At 47.6% G+C, this 22,098-nt stretch overlaps 1 protein-coding gene across 5 annotated transcripts in view; it reads right to left on the bottom strand.

Annotated features, from left to right (window-relative positions):
* CSNK1G1 (casein kinase 1 gamma 1) overlaps positions 1–22,098 on the bottom strand; it is a 108,157-nt gene continuing 86,059 nt past the window's right edge. For 4 of the 5 annotated variants that reach the window (XM_037394103.1, XM_037394102.1, XM_037394105.1 and 1 more), the window contains 8 exons: positions 21,929–22,014; positions 19,789–19,873; positions 17,480–17,628; positions 15,832–15,936; positions 11,882–11,989; positions 8,651–8,757; positions 6,261–6,284; positions 1–3,267 (listed from right to left, as the gene is read on the bottom strand). In XM_037394103.1, coding sequence (XP_037250000.1) covers positions 3,213–3,267; positions 6,261–6,284; positions 8,651–8,757; positions 11,882–11,989; positions 15,832–15,936; positions 17,480–17,628; positions 19,789–19,873; positions 21,929–22,014 — 719 coding nt within the window. In that variant the 3' untranslated portion in view covers positions 1–3,212. The remainder of the gene's footprint in view (positions 3,268–6,260; positions 6,285–8,650; positions 8,758–11,881; positions 11,990–15,831; positions 15,937–17,479; positions 17,629–19,788; positions 19,874–21,928; positions 22,015–22,098) is intronic. The other variant, XM_037394106.1, reaches the window with a different exon arrangement.

The raw sequence follows: 22,098 nt of genomic DNA, 5'->3' as shown, positions 1-22,098 counted from the left end.
TGGAGAACAATGCAGTGCAATGTTTTATTGAAAAAAAATAATCATCTCACTTGATACCTCAGAAGACTGCATCGCAACGTTGGTGGGCCACACCATGGGACAGCTACATCACGGAGGCCAGTACAGCACTGGGTGCCCCCTGACGTGCAGGCCTGAGAGCCCTCCCCTGGCACCCCTGGGGTCTCCCAGCTGCTAACAACTTCTGGTGAGGAGAGGAGAGTTTGCCCAGGTAGGCTTAATGCCCTGCTTCCTACCACAGCATGGCTGGCTCAGTCTGCCTTGCGTCTCCTAGTCACCTCCAGGCTCCCTGGGGACAGCAGTTTCCTCAAGCACAGGACTTGCTGTTAACCTGCTTTATTTTCTTTTTTTTTTTTTTTTTTTTTTAAAAATGCCACCCCACATCTTTGCCCTTTTGAAGAGTCCAACATACGATTATAGTGCAAGAGGGCTTGGTACAAGTGAGCATTACCAGCATGCCGTGGGGGGACAGTCCTCCCCTACAAACACATCATTGTAGGATTAAAAGAACATCATATCTCCAGAGAGAAGCGGTAGTGGGTCACCGTGAAATAGCTTTCAAACCAACCCACTTAAAAACAAGGTCAGGAAAGTTTCTAAACAATCAAATACATTCACTTTAAAAATAAAAATAAAAAAACCCAAACAAACACCCCCCCCATTTAAGAACAAAAACTGTTGAGATGGCCCCTTTCCCACCCCTGCCCTCCCTCACCCTGCAAACACTTACATATGCTGCAACTACAAGCTGCTCCTTGACCGGAGACAGCGAGGAATGACCAAACATGGCAGGAGATGCAGAAGGAATCGAGTTCTGGTGACAGGCACTTAGTGGGGCTTGGGAGGGCAGCAACAGAAGTGTCTCAGGGCATGACTTCATCTGCAGCAGGCAGGACTGCTCCCCAGGGAGCACCTGTGCCCCTTTCCCCCCCTCCCAAGATGCCAAACCATGGTTTCCTACAACAGAGAGGGCAATGCCTGTGCCAGAGACACCGGCCTTCTGGCAGCAGCGGAGTTCAGAAAAAGAAGGGCAGAACGTGGCCACAGTCCCTGTCCTCCCTCTGACAGGAGGGGATGCGTGGGCCAAGTGCCTCAGCATGTGCTGTGGGAAGTGAGCCACCCCCTTCCTGCCCCAGCCCACAGTATGGCTCGAGGAAAGCACCTGGCCGCACGAGAAGGGGGGTACACGCGTCTCCTAGTGGTGCTTGTCAGGATAAGGCATGGAGAGAATGCAGTGGATGGTGGTGGAGACACCCTATGGGGATCCCAGCAAGGAAGCGGGGCTTTTCTGCCCTGGCACTGCACCAGCGTCTGCCTGCTTTTGGGATGCACAAGAGCAAGCCCAGAAGCTCCCTGCCCAGGATGATTTCCTGCCCTCTAAGTCCGCTTCTGTGCAGCCAGGGGAACCAAACACCCCAGGACTGCTGCTCCACAAACTCCAAGCTACGCAGATCATCATTAAAAAAAACATCAAAGATAATGAGATCTAGTCTCTCCCTTTCCTCCCTTCACGCTCTCTGGGATTTTTGGGGTGAGCCAGGCCCATGTTTATGACAAGCAAAGTCCCTCAAATGAACGGTCCCAGCCTGGTCAGGTGTCAGACGTGGAAAGACAAAGTACAAGGAACCTGTTCACAACCTCCCCAAAAGCTGCTCAAGCTGTCCCACAGCCCTGCCACGTCTACAGTAACACCTGGGCAGCCCCAGCCTCCTCACAGTTTGGAAATGCTGCAGCAAGATGCAAGATTTCTTCTTACGCATGTGTTAGGCACCCCAAGGCCTTTGCTAGCTATAGGTTTGGCTCAAAAGCGGTGCATGAGAACTGTGGCTTCTCCCGTGGGGCAGGATGGTGTCTCACATGCTCCAGGCACACACTCGCAGAGAGAATGTGAAGGCTATTCCAGTCAAACCTATCTGACCATCTGGAGATGAAATCAGTGTTAAGGCAGTGAAGTATCCTCTCCTCTGCTGGGGAACCTTTGCTCCTGCTAATGTTTTCTTGCAGAAGGTACCTGCTCACAACCACCCTACTGGAGGGACTTCAGAAGGCTGCCCAGTTGCCCACACCGAGAAACACCTACGCTTTGGGAAATGGCTGCCTACCAGTTAGCTTAATCCAGTTCTACCTCTTAAGCCAGCACAAACTCCTCCAGCCCAGCAAAGCTGATGCTGCTCCCTCCTGCCAACGCCAGGTTATGGCCTTACATCTCCTGGTCCGTTGGGTCAGGCACGGTGTAGGAAACCATGGTAGGGACAGTCACTGGCAGCTAGAAAGGGTGATTGAAAATTCAAGTATGCTTTCCTCAGCGCATGGCCCCAGGCAGGTGTCAGGAACCCCAGACTGGCACGAGGGTCATGCGGATGTCATTGACATCCCCACTCGAGGGCATTCTGTGCACCCCACCATCTTCCCAGCTGAATGTCTGTCTGCACTGGCACCGTGTGGCCATGCAGAGATCCACAGATACAATGTGCATCTGTAAATGCTAAAAATAATAAAAAGTGCAACGACGTCAGCTTCTTTAAAACAATCCACATTGCTCTGTTACTGTCAGAGGAGGGAGGTGTCAAGGGAGCCGGAAAAAAACCCTAACTGGAACAGCAGATTGCAAATTTCTCACAGCTTGCGCATTACAGTGTAACTGTTCCCAAGGAGCCGAAAAGGGAACCTGTCTCTTACTGCCACAGCAGTCAGGCCCTTCTCCCATGCAACTCTCCTGCCCACACCACATCCTCCTGCCCTCTGGACAGCCAATCAAGCCTATGGTATTTCTTTGCTTAATTAAGGAGGGAGGAGGATGGAAGAGCAGAGTGTGCAGGAGAGGGAGGGGAGGAAAGTGAGCAGGAACTAAGCACAGTCCTCAGGTTTGCGTGAACAATGCCTTCACCGTAAACAATGGGAAGAAGGGTCAGCCAGCCAGCCCCCCTCCCAGGGCGACCAAGACCTGAGCCAGCCACAGTCCTGGTCCCAAAAGGAGCTTCAGGCTTGGAGTGAACGAGGGAGACCATTCAGCACATCCACTCCAGAGTGGTTTGTTTTGGAACGTTTTCTTCTCTTTTTGGTTTAAAATGTCACTTTTTTTTTTTCTCTCTTCCTCCTATGCCTCCTCATCCCCCCTAAAGAGAAGCCCCTTCCAGTGAGACAGGGCAGGAGCTGCAGGTGCGATGGTTCCTGCAAGGCCCAGGAGGCACCGGTCACTTATGACGCTGAGCTGTCTTCTTCCGTTTCCTCTTAAAGAAGCAGCAGCACCTGGGGCACAAAGGACAAGACAAGTTAGCCTGCACCCGGCACCCTGGGAAGGTCCCCCACCACCTGGGCTTCCCTCTGCTCAGCTGCATGCAACAGCATCTCTGCACGCCCGGCCGGAGGCCCAGACAGACCTGCTGTCCCTCAGGATGGTCAGCAAGGTCGGCAGATGCTGGTGGATAGTTGACGCCCCCAGCCCGGACTGGCAGACCAGCAAAAGCAAGTCAGCCGCACGCAGTGGGGTCCCACTGCCCAAAGGCGGCAGGAGACAGTGGGACGCAGCCCCGAGCACTGGGCTGTCTCACTCCCGTTGGGCAGGAACACAAGGAGCTATCTGGGAAAGCAGCAAAACAAGGATCCAGTTGCTCTGCTCCCTCTGTCCAAACCCCCAGAGGAAGCGGACTGGGACAGCAAGCCCTGGCTGCTCTTCCCAGCTACGAGACACATGGTTTTCACCACCATTCACTAAAAAGAAAAGTTCCAAAGAGATCTTGGCCCAGGAACCAGGTTTCTTTACTGAACCTTTCATGATAATCAGAGCTTCCACCTTGGATAAATCATTCAGTGCCAATATGCGGAACCCCTGCTTCTTCCCCCATCCGATGCAAGGGAGGTGCACAGCGCTCAGGGATTAGGGGAAGCAAGAAGGATGGAGAGTGGAGGCTGAGGTGGGGAGAAAAAACACCCATCGCAACTGAACTGTGAAGAGTGGTGGTTTCACTTGTGGGATACACTGAAAGCCAGGTTTTCTAGTCCCGCTGGCTTCCTACAGAATTAGCTGGCATTGAAGGCGTATCTACCTTTCTATCCTCAACCCGCTGTCAGGAATCCTCTGCACAGAAGAAAGGTGTTTGTTCTGTGCAAGTTCTGCTCCTGAGCTACCTGTCTTTCTGCCATTACAGCCATCTCCAGAGAAGCCTGGGTGATGCTGAAAGACTGCTTTTTCAGGCTGGTGGAAAGGATGCCTTGCTAAGCAGCAAGAGCAGATGTGAATATGCAAAGACCATTTTTTCCTACAAGCATCTTTTACCGACAGCCAGACTAAAAACATGCAAAAACACTGTAACAAATTCTCCAAATTATTTTCCATTGGGTCCTTCATTGCTCTGAAACGTTGGCATTACGCTTCTGTCCTCTAGAGCTGCAGGAACTGATTCATTCTTACTTGCACCCCAGAAGGTGCTTGCCCCTGGATGCACAAGCCTTACTATGGGATGCAAAAGTGGCCACCATCCCTCCATGAGCCAAGTCTGCCAGCACAGATCTTCTGCTGGGGAGACCAAAACCCCCTACAACATGGAGAGCTCAAACAGCCACAGCAAGAGGAGGGCCACCTCCCCCTACACATTCCTCTGGCCTGCACAGACGAAGGGCCAGGGGAAATTTAGCATTCAGAGTTTGTTCCTAAACAGGCTCCATCTGGAGGCAAGATGAGGAAAACCGAAAAGCACTTGTCCCTGCAGGAACACGGGCTTAGAGCGACCTGTGACAACTCCATCGCTACCCACCTCGCCTGACATGTGCAGCGTGCAGTCTGAAGCACCACCCAACCCAGGCTCCTGCGCGGACTGGTCTTGCACTTTATTGTCCCGGGCCATCTACCACCCTCTCCTGCTTCAATCTGTCAGTCTTTTTCTCCCACAGCAGCCACCTTCCTTCATGACTTTGGCAATGGTGAGTAAAGGGGAGGATGTTACGGGGAGAGAGGATGGAAAACGCATGACTTATGATTTTGCATGCAGCGGGTAAGGGAAGAAGAGGGCTGAGCAGCACTCATTTCCTGGGGCACAAAACGAAGGGAGCTGACTGACTTCTGGCTGTTTTTCCTTGTGACTGTCTTTTAGGCTGTTACTCAGAGGTCCAGGGAAGGGTTCAGGAAAGGAAGTCCTGGCAGTTCAGACAGGCAGAGGCAAAACACCAAAATAAAAGAATAAGGCAGGCTGACAATTACAGAACATGATGTCTCTGCATGCAGACAATGCCCAAGAGAACAGCCCCAGACTATGACATACAGAGAAGCCAGAGATGCCAGAGGTATTGGAGGCAATGCCTATGGAGAGCAGGGCAGAGGCGGTCAGCCTCCCATCCAACAGGGAAATTCTTCACCGCACACGGGCTCTGTCACCTTGCTCTGTAGCCATTCCCACCCATCAGCTCTCCCTGGGACCTACAAGCTCCTCACCCGAGTCTCCATTTGGTCCTCCCCTTACTGGGTCCGTGGCTTCCCCAGGGGGTATGGAGGGAGAGGAACACTTCCAGGGGATACCTTGAGACGGATACTACAGCTGCAGCTTCAAAACCCTGATAAAACCATATATATGCCTGAGCTGGACTTGGACTAATGCTAATCCCAACCTCTCTGCACCTTCTTTCCTGGAGAAGCCCATTCATCTGCACCCTCAGCTGGCAGCTGCAGGGTTTTTGGAAAGGAGCCGTCTGCCACCCGCCCTCCGCAAGTGGGGGCCTCTAGCTGGGGCTGCGTCACTAACGAGGACTCCGTGGCCACGTCTTTCCATCCTCTCGAACAATACAGGCCCTGGCCTGTGCCTCGTCAGAGGAAACTCTTTGAAGAAGCACTGGCCCCCTCCCCTCGATACCCAGCACAGGCTTTTCCCTTTGTAATCGTCTGTGTGAGGAACTCCTGCAAGATGCTCGGCAAGCCTGGTCCCGACTCTGCCCAACTCCATTAGACATCATCTGCTCATGGACATAACATTTTGGGGGAGATGTTAAGGCAAACAGAAAAGGATTAAAATCTGTCTTTTGCATCTATCAGTTCCGAGATCAGCCGAATTGCTTGGCCTAATGTGGCCACTCAGACATTGCCCACACCCTCCCCGTTACTGCATGTGGTCCTCAGCATTGTCCTAGAATCAAAACAGCTCTGGGTTGGCTTTGACTTTATGCCTTTTTAGGGTTTGGTTGGTTTGGTTTTGCCAACCCCAGTCTAGTCTGGTCCGCTCCCCCTTGCATGTGGACTGGAGAGAGGGACTCACCACAAGTTGAGCATTTTCAGGCAGCTACAGAGAGTGTAGAGAAAAAACACAGAGAGGAAGAAAGAGCAATTAGTTCACAGAGGTGGGATGAAAGCATGTCACTGCAGCCATGCAAACATGCAGTGCAGACTGGCAGACACACACCATGCCTGCCCACCACCCACCCCAGCCCTCATACCACCTCTGCCCTTGCCATGGTGCTGCTGAGAACTGTCACGTTTTCCAGGGTCTTGAGGCCTCCAACAAACACTGCCTGTTTTCCACAAAGGCACCAGCCACACAAAGTTCTTTATTTGGGGCTGGGATCAGAAAGGGACTCTGGGTCATCAGGAGAGGAATCTGCTCTTGTTCCCTGTAGCTCCAGCAGCAGAAGGGCCAGATCATGGATCTACACCTGGGACCTGCCCTTCAGTGAAACCCATGGCTGGGATTGGGAGCTTATTTCCAGCAGAAGCATTTGCACAGCTCCTCTGCCTGCCAGGAGTGCCAGGGAAAGACCTTTCCACTACTGCACCTTGTCTCAAAACACAGAGCTCCAGCTCCAGTTTCTTCTAGCTCTTTTTGGCCCACTTTACTGCAAAAGCAGAATCTGAAAGTCCTTTGCCCTCCTCATATAACTGAGGGGATTTATGATCACAGATGCCAGGAAAGAATGAAGCCAGCCCTCCCTGTGGCAAGAGGAATGAAGCAGACTACACTTGTGAATTACAAGAGACTCCACACCTGCCAGTGCAAAGCAGCTTACGCTCTACTTCCCAGCACCTCAAAAACCAATTTGGGACCATACAAACAAGGGCTGGAGAGAGACACAACAGTTCCACGTGCTGCAAGACACAGCTTGGGCAGCACAGCTCTTGCATGCTCCTTTTAACCTGTTGTGACATCTCCCCTGTGCACAGGTGTGGGGCCTGGACCCTGGCCGCACTGAACAAAGTGCTGCGGATAGACAAGCTGAAGGCGGTCCTATCTTAAAAGCTGGCTCTTCCTTGCATTGGGTTGCTGTATCAAGAACTGTTAAGAGTGGCAATCTGCCCCACCCTAGGAGCAACCCCAAGATGCATGCCTGGGGGGGACCCACTTCAGTCTGACCAAGACAAAGCCTGTGATGCCAAACTGGTGGCTGCTGCAGGCCACGCTACCCATAGCTAAGAGGAATGTCACCCAATCCGCAGGTTGCACCTCAAGATTTCCCCCATTCTGCTGTACTTCACGAGGAGCCCGTACCAAACCCAAGGCTCGCTCCTTTGGCTGGGTGGAGAAAGTGTATCTGTTGCTTGGGCATGAGGCTGGCAGGACCATGCCCAGGCCAGCTACCAGTGAGCAAGATTACACACAAGTGCTTCCCGAGGGACAGAGGAACGGACAGGAGAAGACCTTCAGGACAACCAGCACTGGCTTCAGACTGACGCATACCTAGGGACCTTTTCCATCAGCACTCCCTTTCTCACGCCTGCTGGTTTCCCTCTTTACCCTCCCAGAAGCCATTCCTAAGAGAAGTTCCCACAAAAGCTGAGACAAACAACGTGGGACAAGCAACACCAGTGTCATCCAGTCAAATTATAACCAAGCAGCTGTCACAGCAATGTCACAGCACTGACTAGTTCAAAGGTGGCCCCAGGACTATTTACCCTTTGCATGGGAAGTGTCAGGATTACACTGTGACCTGCTAGGGTTCTGGTCTCGTTCAGAGGCAATGAGAAGGTCCCATGTCAAGGATCATGCAAAAAGTGACATGATGGTGCCAGATGCAGCATATGTGCAAAGGAGGCCAAAATAGCCAAAGCAGCAACTTTGTACATCAGTTCTCACTCTTGACCACAAGCTACAGAGGAGACACCAGCTCAGAGGGAGCACACTCTTCCCCACAAGCAGGAGGGCTGCTTCTGGTTTCTCTCACTCGGCTTCCATTGGGCTGGACCAAGAAAGAACTACCCATCCCTGCGAGAGTAACTTTAGGACCGTTCTGGATATCTGGCATCCACTTCTTGCAGCCAGAAATAAAGCATTAACTTTTAGACCAAGAATCTCTTCACTGAGCTGTGCTCAAGCTACTCCTACACTCTCAGCATGAGAGTACACTGCGTTCTCCTTTTGGAGCAGGGGACATTCACCGGGATTCCTGAAATCAATTCACAGTATTTGGTATTTGTGCTACTGTCTATCTTGCAATACATGCTCTGAGTAAGAGCTACGCTCTCCAGCCATGACAAGTGTAAAGAAGAAGCAGCAGCAGCACTGAAGGCACCATGCATAAAAGCAGCAATATGCAAGGAAAAGGGCATGGGACACAAGCATTGAGTACTTCACCACAGGTAAACATCCCCACTCATTTCCCAGGAGGAGGATTAATGACCACATCAGTGGAAAGCCTGTTTGTAAAGCAAACGTACTTAGCTTCCTCCACCACCTCCACCTCTGCCTGCGCTGTTATTGGCGCGTTGGAGTGTGCCCCCGTTGGATCATCCACATTGAGCTCCCCGTTGGTCGAGCTAACCACCTGAAAGGCAAAGGAACAGAATATCCTGTTAACGAGGCCCCCCTGGACGTGATGTGTCTCCATCCTCCTGGACCATGGGATGCTGTGGGAATGGGAAATCTGCAGAATAACTACCATTTGCTCCTGTCTTTTTGCACCCTCTTAGCAGGCTGTCAGATTCTTTGGATGCCTTTGAATCACTTGCCTGGTTTGGGGAGACCAGCCTAGTTCATCCCAAGCAGAAAAGCAGGCAGGGGACTGTGTCTGTGTTCACTAATTCATGCTCCTGTGTCCAGCACAGGTCTTCTTGTCTTTGGAAGGCTACGCCACTTTGGGAGGCACAACCACTAGTGTGAAGGCTAACTGGCAGCCCTATATACAAACTGTACTACGTTGATTGTTTTCTCCTGACAGTTTCACAGGTGAGCGACTCAGTCCTCTTGCCTGCCAATACCATGGGAAGAAGTGACTCCAGAGCTTCCAGAGTCTCACTCCTTACACAGCCAGTTTCTGGAATTATGTCTTCACCCAAAAGCAGTTGATACGGTCTCCTATCTTTTTGTTTCACAGCAGATGTTACACCTTACTTCAGCATTTCCATTATAGGGATGACCATGCAGACCCCCAGATGCCAGCAGCTCTACATTTACCAGCAGAGCACATAATTTTCCGGATAATTCATCATTGCCCTGTTGCCACAACAGCCACCGAAGAAGCTGCTATGGGACTGAAGTTTGGCCAGCCCCTCTGCACTCCATCTGGTAGTCAGAACAGGCTCCTTTGCACTGCTGTGAACACCTGGAGCTGCTTCTGGGTCCCGAGCTATAACGATGCATGGTTCCCCTCCTGCTCCACCTCTTTGCCCTTCTGCAAGGTAAAAGGAGGTACCTCCCTTTTGGGGTGTGGGGGGTGTGGGTGTGCGTCAGGGTGCTACCCAGTATTCCTGGTGGCTCTGGATGACTTAACCACCAGAGATTAAGAGAAGGAAGCCACTCCACTGAAGCAGATGCCTCTTCACTATTAAATGTACCTCTCCATGTTCGTTTCAAATACTTAAATTCTACCAGCAACTGCTGTTTCTGCAGATCAAGTCCCACGGGCAGTGTCTTCCAAGACATGTCAGGACTCAGCTCATGTGGTTTTCACTCCTCAAGTGACCTTGGGTTCTCTTCTCACCCCCCTTCCCAGATTCATCACACTGTGGGCTCACCTGGGTTCTCCAGACCTCTACACTTCCCACACAACTTTGCAAAATGCTAGCACTTAATTGTGCTATTCCCAGTGGTCTTCCCACACTTCCTTTAGCTGATTGTTAAATTTCATTTTACAAAAGGCTTTGATTTTCCTCCTCTCTTTTTATGTGCCACCACTTCATTTTGATGTGGCAAATTCAACTGTTGCCTTAAAGGAAATGGACATTTGAAGCTACTGACCTCCCAAGGGTTCATCATGAGCTGGGTGATCTGTTGAGAAACAATTTAAGCATCTGCAACCCAGCAGCCACGCACAGCAGAAGATTTTCTGTTCTTGGCTGCAGATAAGCAGAATTCTAATGCTTACAGTGGCACATATAGGCTTGCAAACTGCTCAGGTAGGCGACCCTCTCAGTCAAATTCAGACTAGGACTGCATTATTGCTGTAGCTACCCTGGCAGAGCACTACTTGTGGGGAGACTCAGCTCACGCTGGGTTTTCACAAGGAAACTATTCCCCTCTGCACTTACCGAGTGCTGAATTCATAAAATCACAGAATGGTTTGAGATGGAAAGGACCTTCACAGATCATCTAGTCCAACCCCCTTGCCATGGGCAGGGACACCTTCCACTAGATCAGGTTGCTCAGAGCCCCATCCAACTTGACCTTGAACAGTTTTCCAGTTTACTGTCTGCTCATGGCTGACATCAGAGCTATACATACATTAGTTTCTCCTTATCTTTCAGTTTCTCTGCTACTCAATAAAATATCTTTACATGAAAAAAGGAATGGCTAATCAAGCCAAAAAAATCATTGAATCCAACCAAATATCAGGAATAAGTAAAAATTTCAACTTAACCTGCATTTCACTTTGGGACATCCTGCACTACCCATCTCCTCAGCTCAGCTCTGTCCCACTTCAGGCACTAATTCCCATTTCACCAGAGCCAATTTTCAAAGTGTTGTGTCTGACACTAGTGCCAGCTCTCACAGGCAAACCTCTGCCAAAGGGCTCACCTTGCCAGCAATATTAAACAGTTCTTGTTTGCTTGCTTGAGTGACTCTTGCATCTTCTCTCCAGCACATGCAGCCATCTTGCTCTGGCAGTAGTGCAAGGAACTCCCTTAGTGAGCCTGACTGACAACCAAAGGCAGGTACGGTTTCATAAACAGAAGCCATCTTTTCAGGAATTTAAAAACTTAGCTGTAGTGCCACCTTTAATGCTGCCTGGCACTGTCACACATCCTTTGTTCACCCACCTTCCACAGGACAATCATTCAGAGATCCAACTTGCAGCCACCATGCCCTTACACTGCTGTTGGTCTGCCACTGGATCCAAAACTAAAATACAAATTCACTGGGGGGCAAGAGAACAGGGTCACCAGGCCCTGCAACCACAGCGACAGTTCAGCCTGTCTGCCCTCCACCTGCAGGGAGAAGCGGCTGTAGAGCCAGCCAGCTTGCACCAGCCACCCCCTGGGCATTTCTCCAGGCTGGCACCCCTAGATTTCCATTAAACAGGAGGAATTAAACCAGAACCTCACCTATCAAGCCTGAACTGGAACAGATCAACTGTTCTCCTAACATTAATGAGGTTTATATGCAACAAACCCTATTTCAGCTGTTTCTTACTAGGAGCACCCCCAGGATGCGGATAGAGGGGTGCTTTATAGACCAGACCTGCTAATATACACTCCTTTCTGTGTTCAATTCGACAAACCTGAGTTCAAAATAACTCTCAGAGGAAAAGCTTCATTGAAACAGTAACAGCAATGATGCTGGCCATCATGGCTTTGGTCCCACAAAACTATAGCTTGGGTTTTTTTGGACAGGACCAAAACAGTTTGTGAAATTGCTCTCCTGACCATGATGTTACTGCAATTTAAGGAGAATTCAGGGAATTTAACACAAATTCTTGCATCAAGGCTGCACACATTAGGAGGAAGAGGTACCTGTACTGATCCTCCATGCCGATCTGCAGCCAAATGAGATGTCAGGTATGAGGTATTCGTCTGCCGGCTTGGCTGGATCTCCCACTCCCCTCGGCGATCTGATGATGCCTGCTCACAAGTTCAGAAGCACAGGAGAAGCAGAAGAGAAGGAAAAAGGTAAATGAGGGGAAGAAATAAAAGGGTGTTTGTTAGTGAGTTAGATTCTTTGCAAAAAGCAAGGCATTTAAACTTTTAGGTGGGCTAACATTTCTTTTTACCAAGTGCACCTCATACTTTACTTCAGTGGTCTCTGCAGTAATTCATTGCAGGAGTAGATTTCTTCTCTAGCTGCTAAATGAAGAGAAAGCTCAGGAAGTTAATTCTTTAGCGGTTTCATTTCCATGAGTTTCATCATAGAATAAAAACACACTGACAGTATGTTTAACTACATCTGTCATGTCACACACACCAGAGCACTTGGCATGGGACCAAGACTGAATACACAAGCTCGACCTCCCTAAAAACATATTTTAAAACTCTAATTTTCAACATAAAAAAAAGCTACATTTTATTTCACCAAAAGCCAGTTCCACACACTGATTCACTTGTACAGTGCAGAAGGAAACATCCACCACACCTGTTTGACTGGAGAGAGGGTTGGTGGCATTTTGGTTTTCTGCAGAAAAGTAGATAAGAAACTTTTGCAAACAGTTTCTTATTTATCCCCAACAGATGCAAACTTTAGGCAATTAAATTATTAGAATTTGACTTGTTTTATTAAAAGAACCATTTTGCACTTGCACGTGAAGCTCCTTACAGGTCACCCAGCTTTGATGACAACACATCCAGCATTCACCTAAGACCCCAGAGGATCTCAGTTCACCTAAACCCAAGCAACCAGCTGGAGGAACACCTCCCAAGACTGGGAAGTGTAGGACAAGCAGGCAGATCTGTGCTGGCTTCAGGACAACAGCAGAGGACATAGTCAAGCCTGAAGTGACTAATGGGACACGTTTAAAAGGTGTCTCCCTGGACACTGTATAAACATTTAAGCAAATGTTTCAAAGCTGAAGCACAAATTTGAAAGAAGAGAGGGCGGAGCAGCAGAGTCCCCCCAGTACACACACCCACCTTGCAGGAGGGATGCTGAACAGGGACACCGTGGTCCTGGCCAAGAAACAAGAGGCTCAAGCAAATAAGCACCAGGTTATCAGCAGTGAAGCCAAAGCAGCTAACCAAGGAGAGGTGCACAGGCCCTGCCCTTCCCCAGCACCTCTTCGTGTTACTCCCTGCAGCTATGGATCATAAGCCTGAGCTCTGGTCAGGGGAAGAGAAGCCACAGGGCTTAGTGCCACTGTGAAAAAGAAAAAAAGAAAGAGTGCAAGCAGAGAAAGACTCCAGAAACCTCTGAATAAACTTCAACACTAACTAGTAAATTGTCACTCAACTAGAGCAGGAGAACATGCAAAAAGTAGGAGAATAAAAAAGAAGTCTCCTGGCATTTCATAAAACAGTCACTACCGTTCCCTCTGCACATGGCCTCTGACTCCTTCCTGGAGTGACCCATGGTGCCACTCCTCCTTCCAAGCAGTCCCCATATCCAGCTGACAGGTACTATTCCCTTAGAGGTGGTTCTGTCCAGGCTTATCCTATTAAATCTTCTTATTGCATGTTCTTCCTGTGAGCCTGAGAGGCTGCCTACACTTTTTATACTTGGTGGCATTCAAAGCAGAAGGCTTTCCCTTGGAATTTTTTTTGTAATGGCTGCAGGTCACAAGGTTGTGAACAACTGGAGAATTTAAATGCACATTTTAAAAGCTAGTAGAAGACAGACCTTGAGTGCTGCTTCTTCCAAAGCACTGTGCCATCAGTTCACTTGGCTAGCCCAGGTGATGAAGTAGTATCATGCTATGTCAGTGTTAGGAGAAGCAAGCTTCTGCCTAGGAGGCTGGAAGCAGTTTCTAGAAAAGGCTCTTGTAGCCACAAGAGCCAGATTTTTCTCTTTATTTCTACAGCCAAGTATGTGATAAACTGGTTTTGAAGTAGGCTTGAGCTGAGCTGCCCAAAACACAACTCAGGCAGTGGCACTGAGGAAGTGATGCCTGTGAAATCTGGGAGCATCATGTTCCCATTAACACTCATCACCTTCCCACCAGCTACCAAATTAAAGACTGGCACCTAAAGGCAAAGGAAAGGGCTCACTCATCTTCGAAAGTTAACTATCTTCCTTTCCTAGAGGAAAAGGCTACAAACAAGAGACCGTTCTCTCATCAGCATCATTACTAGGAACTAAATATTATAAAAAAGAATCTGCAGTTGTTATACCTGCGAACAAAAATAAGGCAATTAAATCTGGAGATCAAGGCAGTCACTTGACCCAAACCCACGCCTTTAATTCACTGCTCTAGCTAGACATTCATTTTTTCTACTTTTTCTTTTAGAGAAAGCATTTGCTTAATACTTAAAAGGAACATCTCTTGGAAGAGGGTTGTTCATGTTTCAGCGAGAAGAAACTGATTTTCCCAGTGTATTGGGATATTAAATAATTCAGCATCTTAAGTAAATTGTTTAGGTGAAAAAAATGATAAAAGCAGCTATGTAATACAGCATCAAGGCTATTTGTGAGGCTCAGAACATGGATTGAAGGCTGCCTGCATAATTATTTTGGGACTAGGACAGATTCCTTTGGGATATGTACTATAATTTGTGACCACGCTTGAAAATGAAGCCAGGTGTCATTGTCCGTTAAAGGAAACAAGATGCCTCATATGTACACAGTGTGAAGGTCTGCTGTCAAAGCAGACAACTAGAGACTGCCATCCAAATAAGGGGGGGTTAATGCATTAATCAGGCAATATATGAAAGCAGATTATTTTACTAGCGCTCACAAAACAGTCCACACTAATCAGCATGCATAAATACAGTACTGCACACATGCTTCAAACAATCCAGCTTCCTACAAGCGACACTTCTACCGAGGGGTATTATCCTGGTTGTAGCTGATGGTTTGAGATGTATTCTAGTCTATGTTAGCTGCTCTACCATTCAGAGCCCAGCTGCATGGAACAGGGAAAGTGGAGCCCAGCCGGGTTATTACATCTCACACACAATTCTGCACCCACAGCTTGTGTGAGCTGAGTGGGAACAGAGATGGCAGACAAGGAGCTAGAATGGCACACAGCGGCTAGAGGAGCTGAGCGAGCCCAGAACCACTCACTGGGAAGTAAGAGCACCAACAGCTCTAGCTAGGAGCCAGCAGTTGGAGATCTACTGAATTTCTGATCAGTTCTGTTAACACAGAAAATCCAAACTCTCAACACCAACAAAATATTACAACTAGAAAAGGAAAAATGGGGAAATTCAAATTCAAAAACTAGCATTGAATTCAGGTCATGATGCCCAGCCTCCCCAAAGGATTCAACCCCAGAAGTCCTTTATGGTCTGCAACACTCGCATCAAGAACTGGACACCCTGAGAAGGATATATTGCACCTACATGGGACACGTACATCCTCATCATGGCCGCACAGTCTGTAGGAAGAGGGCCCCTGGGGGCACGCTGCCATCACCACAACTGTGGGTCTACTCCATGGCCTGTGTGTAATGAGTAAAAGCACCCAAAAAAACATTATTGGCCAGGTAGGTCAGGCAGTCTGACCAGGCTGGATAGTTGACTTAAACAGCTTACCCACAAACTACAGAAAAAAAATGCATTCCAAATTGTACCCCATTTGGCTCACGATCTCGAGGAATTCCACTGGCCAATACAGTATTTCAGCAACCTGTTGCTTTGACAGAATTCTGCTCACATCACAATCTCTAAATGAAGCAGGAATTGTGCTTGCCATGACCAAAGCCAGAATCAGTGCCAGTCCCCTCTAATGGCATATGGCTTCTGCTTCTCTGATCCAAGAGGAATTCAGAGATGTGCCAAACAACGTGGCGCTGCTGAAGCGGTTGTGAGCAACACACCTGATTGCGAAGGGCCTGCTGTGATGGTCGATCTCTATGGACGTGGCTGTCTCTTGTTACTGCAGATGTCCCAGAATCTACATGAACAGATCCCACTGGAGTAGGCTGGAAAACAAGGCGTTTGTTAGGATGAAGCCGATGCTGAAGATGCTGCTCGCTCTCAACAAATACAAGCACAAACTTAACTTGTCAGGCTGGCTCCTATCAGGGGGAAGCAGGAAAACATCAAAACGTTGCCCAAAGGTACTGACAATCACTAAGGAAAGTTACAGCCAAGGCTATAAAATCCCTGTGATTTTGATGCTGGACACCAGCACCAAACATCTTGTATAAAAATGAATTAAAAAGGTATAGTTAGGTATCTGTATCTGTGTCAGAACACACCTGATGTGTCTCACATGGGATTATTACCACTGAAAATACACAGACTTGTTTTCCTCATCTCATTGTCTTGCCACTTTTAAAAATCACACTTGCATAGAAACAAGATGTGTTAAAATTAAAGCTTCATCTGCTCTATTCTCACCAAAGTCATAATCCCTGCTCACAACATGAAAATCACCATAGCAACCACTGCAGTTGTCAGCAGAAGCATGCTTATCTTACAAGGTGCTTTTTATCAATTGCAATTAATTACAATTTTGTAATTAAACAAAAATGTGGAGAAAAATCATGATTCGCAAAGGGAATGATTTCTTATGAACTGTTTTGGGCACAGTAAACATTGGTAATAGTAAATGTATTTGGGACAGTAAATCACCGGCAACGGCACCAAGTTCAGCACTGAAAGCATTTGATCTAGCACTGGTGACAATGAATTGCCAGATTGGATGCCTTTGCCACTGCCAGTGTGGGGTGACTGGCCATAAGCAAGAAGGCTATCAGCAAAATGACACAAAACACAAGTGACAAGCACCCGGTGGAAGAGCTTTAGACTCTTCTATCAGACTTCTCCATGACACATCTTTTGGCCAAGGTCTTCTTGAGTATAAATGGCTTTTGATAATAGAAATGATGCAATGAGATCACTAATCTGGTCCATCTGGTGTCACTGAAGTGCTGAACAAAGCTTGGTTACTCCTACATTTCCTTGCCATGGGCTGTAAAAAGCTGGTTCAGCCTCCGGAGTAGGGTAAGCCCCGAGATCTTTTGAGCTCAGAACTGGTTTGTTGTTACTATTCACTGGGCATCCTTCAGAGCCCCCTGGCTAGATCTCTCTTATGTCTCGATGAGAACCTAACCATTATAGAGGTCTTCCACCATTCAGTGCTGAGGTAGTATGCTCTCCTGCTTTAAGATGGATGTCTTTAGATGTCTCAAATCCTGCACTAAGCTAGAAGAAATTAAGTCTAGTCATGTTCATTGCCAGAAGTGGAAAAATCACGTTTGAATGCCCCACCAGGGCAAGTCCAAAGAGGTGGGAAGGGGCCTTCTTCCCCTTAGGGAAACTTCAAGGCACTGCAAAAACACTTGGAACACAACATCAGGACATACCACTATGTTAAGACCGTGTCAGCTAGAGAACAGAAGTGAAAAGATTTCATCCTAAGCTCACTGTCATTAATTGGGTTTATCAAGAACAAAGAGCCAGGTGGCAGGGAAGCAACACCTGCAAAGCAAGGCGCTGCATTTTGCAGCAACAACTTACAATTGGCCTGCCGACCCAGTCATAGGCGTAGTCAAAGGTGTAGCCTTTCTTTTCAAACAGCTCTGTGAAGATGGTTCTTAAATAATCGTAGTCTGGTCTCTCAAAGAAGTCTAATCGCCGAACATAACGGAGGTACGTGGCCATCTCCTCTGTTGGAAAAGAGGAAAAAAGCCACAGCGTCAGTTCTGCTCGCACATGAACGCCATCACTTACAAGCCTCTAAGAGCTGACACTCACACTGGAAGTATGCTTTTCAATTAACTCCGATGACACTTTCCCATGGCACTAGGCTCAAAGCTGGTGCTTAAAGTTGGGCTGGGGGCCAGATCACCAGGTGATGCACATGGTCCAGGCTCCACTAAGTTCAGCTGAGCCATACAGGTTGACAGAAGCTGAGGATATCCAACAAGTCTTCACCCTCAGTGACCTACTCAACAGTCTTTTATTGCTAGATGAATCTCGCTCAGCTTTCCAGAGCCCTCCTGCCCTGCTCAAAGTCTATTAATAGTCTGCTTTTATTCTGAATCTTCTGAATGAGTTGTTATAAACCAAGGTCTGTGTTTTAGCATTGAGAGTCACGCTGTGAAAGAATTGTCTGGGCTGCCAGTGCTACCTCTGGCTTTTCCTGTGGAAGCAGTGGTTTTTAGTAATAGTCCACAATGCAAATCAAACACTTTTCAAGCAAAGATGGAAGTGCCACCTCTGCTCCACAGAAAGCTGCTGTTCCATCTCAAATCTGAGTTCTGCAGCTAGTTTTATTCTACATATTTGTATAAAACCAAACACTAAAACACGCTCTGCAATAAATGCTAACTCACTGAACCAGCCAACAGGATGCTCATGTATATGTCTTCTCAGACAGACATTTAAAGTAGCCACAGCACTTTCATCTGGGGAAGAAGAGCAGGAGTGGGCACCCCGTGGGACCCTTGAGCTCCAGCACTGGCCAGGGTCTGGCTGCCCAGAGCATTGGCTGCCCAATGTCATTACGTCAGTCATAGCCTTGAATATTCAAAACAAGACTTTGAAGGGGAAGCTCCAGTGTTCATTTACCTGGCGCACACAGAACAGTGTTTGGCGTTATGCTAATTAATTCTTTCCTGCATCTGGGTTGTACTTTGCATGCACAAAGAACTGAGCTCTGGTAACTGATGTTCTTCCCAGCTCTCCCTTGGCTTACGCCTAAGCCAAGGCAGGATGTTTGAGCAGAGCTCAGTATGAGGCATGAGTCTGTGCACTGCAGTACGACTGATACAACAGCATGGTTTTTGCCTTTAGCTAACAAAAATAAGAATAGCATTGCCTATTGATACTTAACTGTGTCCGTGGCTTGCAGCTTGCATGTCACATGGAAGTAAAAGAGGAAAAAAAAGAGAAGAAAGGTAATCCCCTCTTCCTGCTAATATCTCTGGAAGGCGGAGGACCAACAGGTGAGCAAGGCAAGCAAGGGTTCTCTCACCTCCATTCAGCCCAGACTTGCAGGTGTGATAGAGCTCTGACCAGGGAGTATTGGGGCAAAACATGAGAATGGCCAACCTGAAGCTGTTCTGCTTGGAACTAGGTGGATTTTGGATGTGAATACACTTGGGGAATTAGCACAACTTGAGTGAACAATGATCACCTTCCAGGCTTGCTACTCCTCAAGCTGGGGAAGAGCCACGTGACACAATGGCTCCTACAGGAATGGGGCTAATTGTGGGGACCTGGGTGCTCTCGCTGATGTCAGGATTTCAAAAAACACCAAGCCCCCTGTACTCTGTGAAGGCCATGGGGTACTGGGGAGGGCTTTAACTCTGTACTCCACTCTCCTAATTCCAAGGCAGACTTTAACCAGAGAAAAGATACTGGGCTTGGCCAGAAGCACATCTTTAGTAACAGTCTCCTTAAAACTGCTGTCACAAGGTAGAGTTCAAGGACAGACACATCATCCCATCTTCTAAGCTGGCTACCTACAATTTTAACCCCTGTAAAATCTTCAGTTTGGAAAAGAATTACTCAGTAGATCCAACATCGTCACTTGGGAGAGAGAAAATAACGAGGCCCTTCTTTGGAAGGAAGCCAAGAAGCAAAGCAGGAACATGAGCCACTTGAGCACTGTCCAGCCTCCTGGATGAGAAGAGTTGTGCTCAGCCACAAGGCCTCAGGCCCTGCTAATTTACAGCAGCAGCTCCAGTTGTTTGCCAGCTTGAGGAACACCACAATGGATACACATCATCCAAATACCTTCTGCCAGAGGGGCTCAGAACTATCATGTTTAACAAGGTATGTCCACCTCCAGCTGCACTCACACAGTCCCATCAGGGCTTTACCTGGAAAGTTCTCACAGAGAACTTCAACTGGAGTGTTTCTCTTTGTGTCCCCAATCTTCTGATACCTCTCTTTTAAGGTGTCAGCCTGTAGCGCACAAAGACAAAACAGTTGTGGAGAAAGAGTTCAACCATGTGATAAACGACATGCTGTATGGGAAGAAAAACAAGGTATTTAATACCGATTCTGGGTGGTATCAGAAGATGTTACTTGTAACTGAACTGCATCCTAGACTACACTAGTAGGAATAGTATCTTACCCTGTTGTAATTCTCACTATGCATTTTATGTGCTATCAGCAAAGAACATCCAAGGACACATTCAAAACCTCTTCAGTACTTGAAAGGAAGGACACTTTTTAGTGCCTTACAACAGTAATTTCTTACCAGCCTAGTCCTGAGGACTGTAAAGGGGAGCTTTTATGGGTCAGTAAGACAAAACTGCAGATATTATGATGGCACATCAGTATCCTGTCCTAGGCTAAGAGCCATCAGCAACCAAGATGCCTTCATAAACAACTGCAAAAGTAGGGAAATTGCAATGGCAATGCGGGTTTTACTGTGTATAACAGAATGGCACCACATAGATATAACTATATGGTTACATCAATCACAGTTCTCCCAGATTCCATGCTACTCCCATACTGCCTCTCCTTTCACCTCCAAACTGTCTATTACTTAGACAGCACTGATTGAATATCTGGTCATCAAGAAAATGAAACAATTTTCAGCTAATTTCCCACCTGCCCTGCCCCCCCCCTCCCCCCCCAAGCAGAACTCTGGTCCAGTTGGCATCCTAAGTATGGGTTTTATTGCCTCCATTTCAAAATATGTCAATTAAACCTAGCTGCAGCATAATTAGCCTTGTAAGATGCTCTCTCAAAATGTTAGCACTGGCAGTATAGACCAGAAGTGTAAGCTGAGGAAACTTAGAAGCATGAAGATGCCATATTCTAGATCAAGCTGAAGAGTCTGTGCTTGTTCTGGAGCTAAAGAAATGCAGAACTTCAAGGAGTTGTCAACTAATTTTTATCCAGTTCAGCACTGAAGTGAAAAAAATTTGTAGAATCTTGTCTAAACCTGGAATTATTTTAGAATAATTTACAGGACTAATTTAAAGCAGATGAGTTAAACTAAACTAGAAACAGAATATGTAACAGAATAACTTACACTTACAGAGGTGTGAACTTAAAGTCAGAGATATTCTGATTTTTTTCACAATCACTCTTATGCCCGAAAACCCCTTTCTTTGCTTTTATGAGTCATTGTTAACATTTCTGGCACACATCTGATAAAGCTAAGCTGAGACTAACTCTGGATAGATGGTGACAAAACAGCTTAACAAGGTCTATCATACAAGCCACTGTCACTGACCATAGCAGCACTCTGCTGAGCAGCTTATGACCCCAAAACCTTGTCTCCTTTTCCAACAGTACTAACAGGTCTAGCAGGAGTTACCGTCTTCACCAATAAACCTTCTCCTAACCTGATCAAATGCGTTCCCTATGCTCACTGCAATTCCAAAATCATCAGGAAAATGATGGAGAAGTGAAGATGCAGCTACCAACAGCTTCAGAGCCAGCAAATGACTTACTATTAGTTAATTCAGCTGACGGATGTTAGCTGCAGTTGCCATAATTCAATTGCTTGCAGCTCTTCACATTGTACACGACATTTCATAAACTTCTAAGCACGGAGTGTCCAGTATCTCTGGAGGGAAGCCAAACTCAATACTGCCAGAAAACCAGTTTTTCAAGCCAAAGTCCATCTGCACATCTAAAACCATCAAACTGCTCCCGTTACAAACACTTTTCACAGATGCAGCTGGGGGATTGTGTGCCATAACTGGAACTTCATAAACAACCACTGTGTCCCAGTCACACTCCAGCTTGGGGCAGCTTCATATTTCAGCAAAGCTGCTCCAACAGCTCAACAGCTCTCTCTGCTGTCCCTGTCCCAGCTGCTCATCTGCCTCTGCTGCATCCTCCCTCCAGACTTGTACCAATTCAGCTAAGCTAAGGGCAACTCGAAGTGACAGGTAACAGTGTTTCTGGTTGGATTTTGCAAATGTTTCCCTACCAGATTCTCATTTGGGCATAGACCAGACAAAGTTTCAAAGGGCAAAAATTACAGCTCAAACCTACCTTCAATCCTTGCCAGGGCAGACTGCCTCGGAGGAAATACATAAACATATGGCCAAGAGCTTCCAAGTCGTCTCGACGACTTTGCTCTGAAACAGAAGAGATAATAAATTATTGCTGCGGCTGCAGAAATGGATCTGAGATCTGATCAGTAGCCACACTTATTTCCGAGA

The sequence above is a fragment of the Falco rusticolus genome, chromosome 7, assembly GCF_015220075.1.
Source record: "Falco rusticolus isolate bFalRus1 chromosome 7, bFalRus1.pri, whole genome shotgun sequence".
Classification (NCBI taxonomy): domain Eukaryota; kingdom Metazoa; phylum Chordata; class Aves; order Falconiformes; family Falconidae; genus Falco; species Falco rusticolus.
Note: the sequence above shows the minus strand (reverse complement) of the source record. Positions and strands in the feature narration are given on the sequence as shown.